General features: G+C 37.5%; 1 protein-coding gene across 1 annotated transcript; it reads right to left on the reverse strand.

Annotated features, from left to right (window-relative positions):
- Positions 1-942: 942 nt before the first annotated feature.
- On the reverse strand, positions 943-2196 carry LOC149229875 (transcription factor bHLH118-like). The gene is made up of 3 exons (XM_089375932.1): positions 1816-2196; positions 1362-1721; positions 943-1056 (listed from the first exon to the last, which is right to left on the reverse strand). The coding sequence occupies exons 1-3, from the start codon at positions 2194-2196 to the stop codon at positions 943-945; spliced, it is 855 nt and encodes a 284-aa protein (XP_089232058.1).
- Positions 2197-2534: the final 338 nt, after the last annotated feature.

Consider the following 2534-nt stretch of genomic DNA (forward strand, 5'->3'; position numbering starts at 1 on the left):
TGTACATTAGGGAACTGCATTAGTTGACTCCCCTCCTATTTTTATTAAAGTTTTGAAATATTCTGGAACCCTTTAGAGATATTCCGAAATCAAATTCTATTAGGGAACTCCATTAGTTGACTCCCTCCCTATTTTTATTCAATTTTTGAAATATTCCGGAACCCTTTAGAGATATTCCGAAATCAAATTCTATTAATGTACTGAAGTCAGTGGAGTTCAAAGTTGCTCGTTAACTTGCTTACGAAATAGTTCAAACGATATTGAAAAGTTTTGAACGTAATCAGTATTTCAACACAAGTTCACCTTCTTATATGGCAGGGGAGAAGCTTAAAGAGACGGGAGACTCAGCCTTCCGAGTAGTTATATGTGGCTTGGTTCGCAAGGTAATTGTTCAAAGATACTGTCATATATAACAGTTTAAAGGTTCAAAACTACATTTGCTTTCATTTCTTCACCAATATAACTGCTTAGTTCATTTAACATAATCATGGGAATAAGAGTTTCTCCCGTTTAAAGGTTCAAAACTACATTTGTTTACATTTCTTCATAAATATAGCTTCTTAGCTCATTTAACATAATCATGGGGTCAGAATTTCTCCAAAACGTGAAAGTTTTTAATGTACCAATCTTGTTAGAAAAAGTTTGTGCTTCAGTATGCTAATTTCTTTGATCCTACGTCGTCTTCTTCTAATATGGTAATACCAAATTTATTCTACTTATTTAGAAACTTCAACGACTCTATCACTTGATATGTGATTCAGTTCATCAACCAAACATTTCAGACAACCTTGAAAGTGCCGATCTCTCGACATGCATTTCTAACAAAACTGTGCTTTGGCATGCCAACCAAGCACTTCTGACAGATCCCTTTTGCAGATTAAGCTAGATGCATAATATACGTTCGACAGGCCTTTGAAACATTCATTTATGCCTTAAAAAACATTATGCTGGAGCTTCAGTGGTTCTCAAATCCTTATCCTTGGTTTGGTGAGTGCTTATCAAATGCCAAAGTTTCTGGTAGAGGGTGTCCATGTTAAAAGTACTGAGATCAAGCACCTGCATCGTTAAAAAAACATATAAACATATGTGCTTATTACTGGCAGAGAAGCCATGTGCTTTTAATCATGGGTGAAATTGATGCCCATGTACAATGTGTGAACCTAATAAAAAAGAAGGCGTCCTAATAAAAAACAGAGAGTTTTTCTTAACCTTGTTTTTCAAGCAAACAAAAGGTCCACATAAAAACTATGAATTTTTAGCAGAGTAAATGTTTTCCTGTGGTTTTTCATGAGAGTTAAGATTATCTTATTCGTAGAAGAAGAATGTTATGTTACCCACTGACAACGAGTATAAGAAACTACCTTGGCATGTATCGTATGATAAACTCCGTTGTTAATGGAAGATGAAGCAGCACTCACAACTTCAAGCCCATGTTCTTCCAAAGCCAATATAATATCAGAGTACACGATATCACGTTCCAAAATGTTCGTCCAGATCTGGACACCCGAACCCACGGAGTTTATTTTCACTGCAGGGTCTTCCGGATCCGATCCTCCGAACGACACAGTTTTATTGCAAAATTTCTCGAACGAAACTTTTGCATTTTGGCCAGAGTTAGCCTTCATTTTCTCTCTTTGGGCTGAAAGTTCTTTGACTTGTTGCTGTAGATGGCGAACGTAATTCACAGTTTGCAGTACTTGCTCTGTCGCTGTTAGTTTTCCCTGCAAAACAGAACATTCACCTTTCATTGGATAAAAGTATACAGAATATTGTTCATGTCCCAAAACCCTATATATTGAGCAGAAGAAAACATACCCGGAGACTATGTTCCGGGAGTAATGATCTAAGCTGTGAAAAAAGCACTTTCATTTCTTTACGACGTTGCCTTTCAATCATTTTGTGATTTCTTCTGTCTTCCGCGACGGAGCCTGCTAATCTATTCCAAGACAGGCTATCAGTTGGAGAACTTGAATTGCAGAATGTTTGCATTAGGGGATTGGAAAAGCCGGCTAGGGTTTCTAGGGTTTCCGAGTCGTAGCTACCGAACAAATTAAATGTGTGGGCAAAATGATCAGTATTATAACTCGATGGAAATGGATCTTGCGCTGGCATACATGGATTGGGATTACTCGATACGCTTCCGACATCAAACTTGGCAACATCGTTATAAGAGAAAAATGGTGAAGGAATGCTCATCTTTGTCCTTGACTAAAACTTAATTGACCTAATTTCAAAGTTAAGAAAACTTTGCCAGCAATTTACGGTCATGCGTGTGAGCCCCCGATCAACTGCAAACTACTTTAGTACTCTATCAGTTCCAGCTTTCCAGTGAAGTACAAAATCCCGAACCGAATCTTGATAAACAACTGAACGTCACATTTAACACACACATAAATAAGGTGGGATCTCTTCTCAAACAGGAAATTGTCCTCAAAACAAAACAAGAGCGTGTCTCAGATCATGTGTGAACATCATAATTTAACTACATGAAAATACGGCTCACAAAACAAGAGCGTGTCTCAGATCATGTGTGA

This window comes from Pinus tabuliformis, chromosome J (genome assembly GCF_031772625.1).
Source record: "Pinus tabuliformis cultivar Carrire ecotype Pingquan chromosome J, CPIR1, whole genome shotgun sequence".
NCBI classification, from domain to species: domain Eukaryota; kingdom Viridiplantae; phylum Streptophyta; class Pinopsida; order Pinales; family Pinaceae; genus Pinus; species Pinus tabuliformis.

Bases quoted from the DNA above. Each gene is read 5' to 3' on its own strand.
- LOC149229875 (XM_089375932.1), bottom strand. From the start codon at position 2,196: ATGAGCATTCCTTCACCATTTTTCTCTTATAACGATGTTGCCAAGTTT. The intron at 1,722-1,815 runs GTATGTTTTCTT...TCTGTTTTGCAG, and splicing joins TCCCGGAACATAGTCTCCGG to GGAAAACTAACAGCGACAGA. The intron at 1,057-1,361 runs GTAGTTTCTTAT...TTAACGATGCAG, and splicing joins ATCATACGATACATGCCAAG to GTGCTTGATCTCAGTACTTT.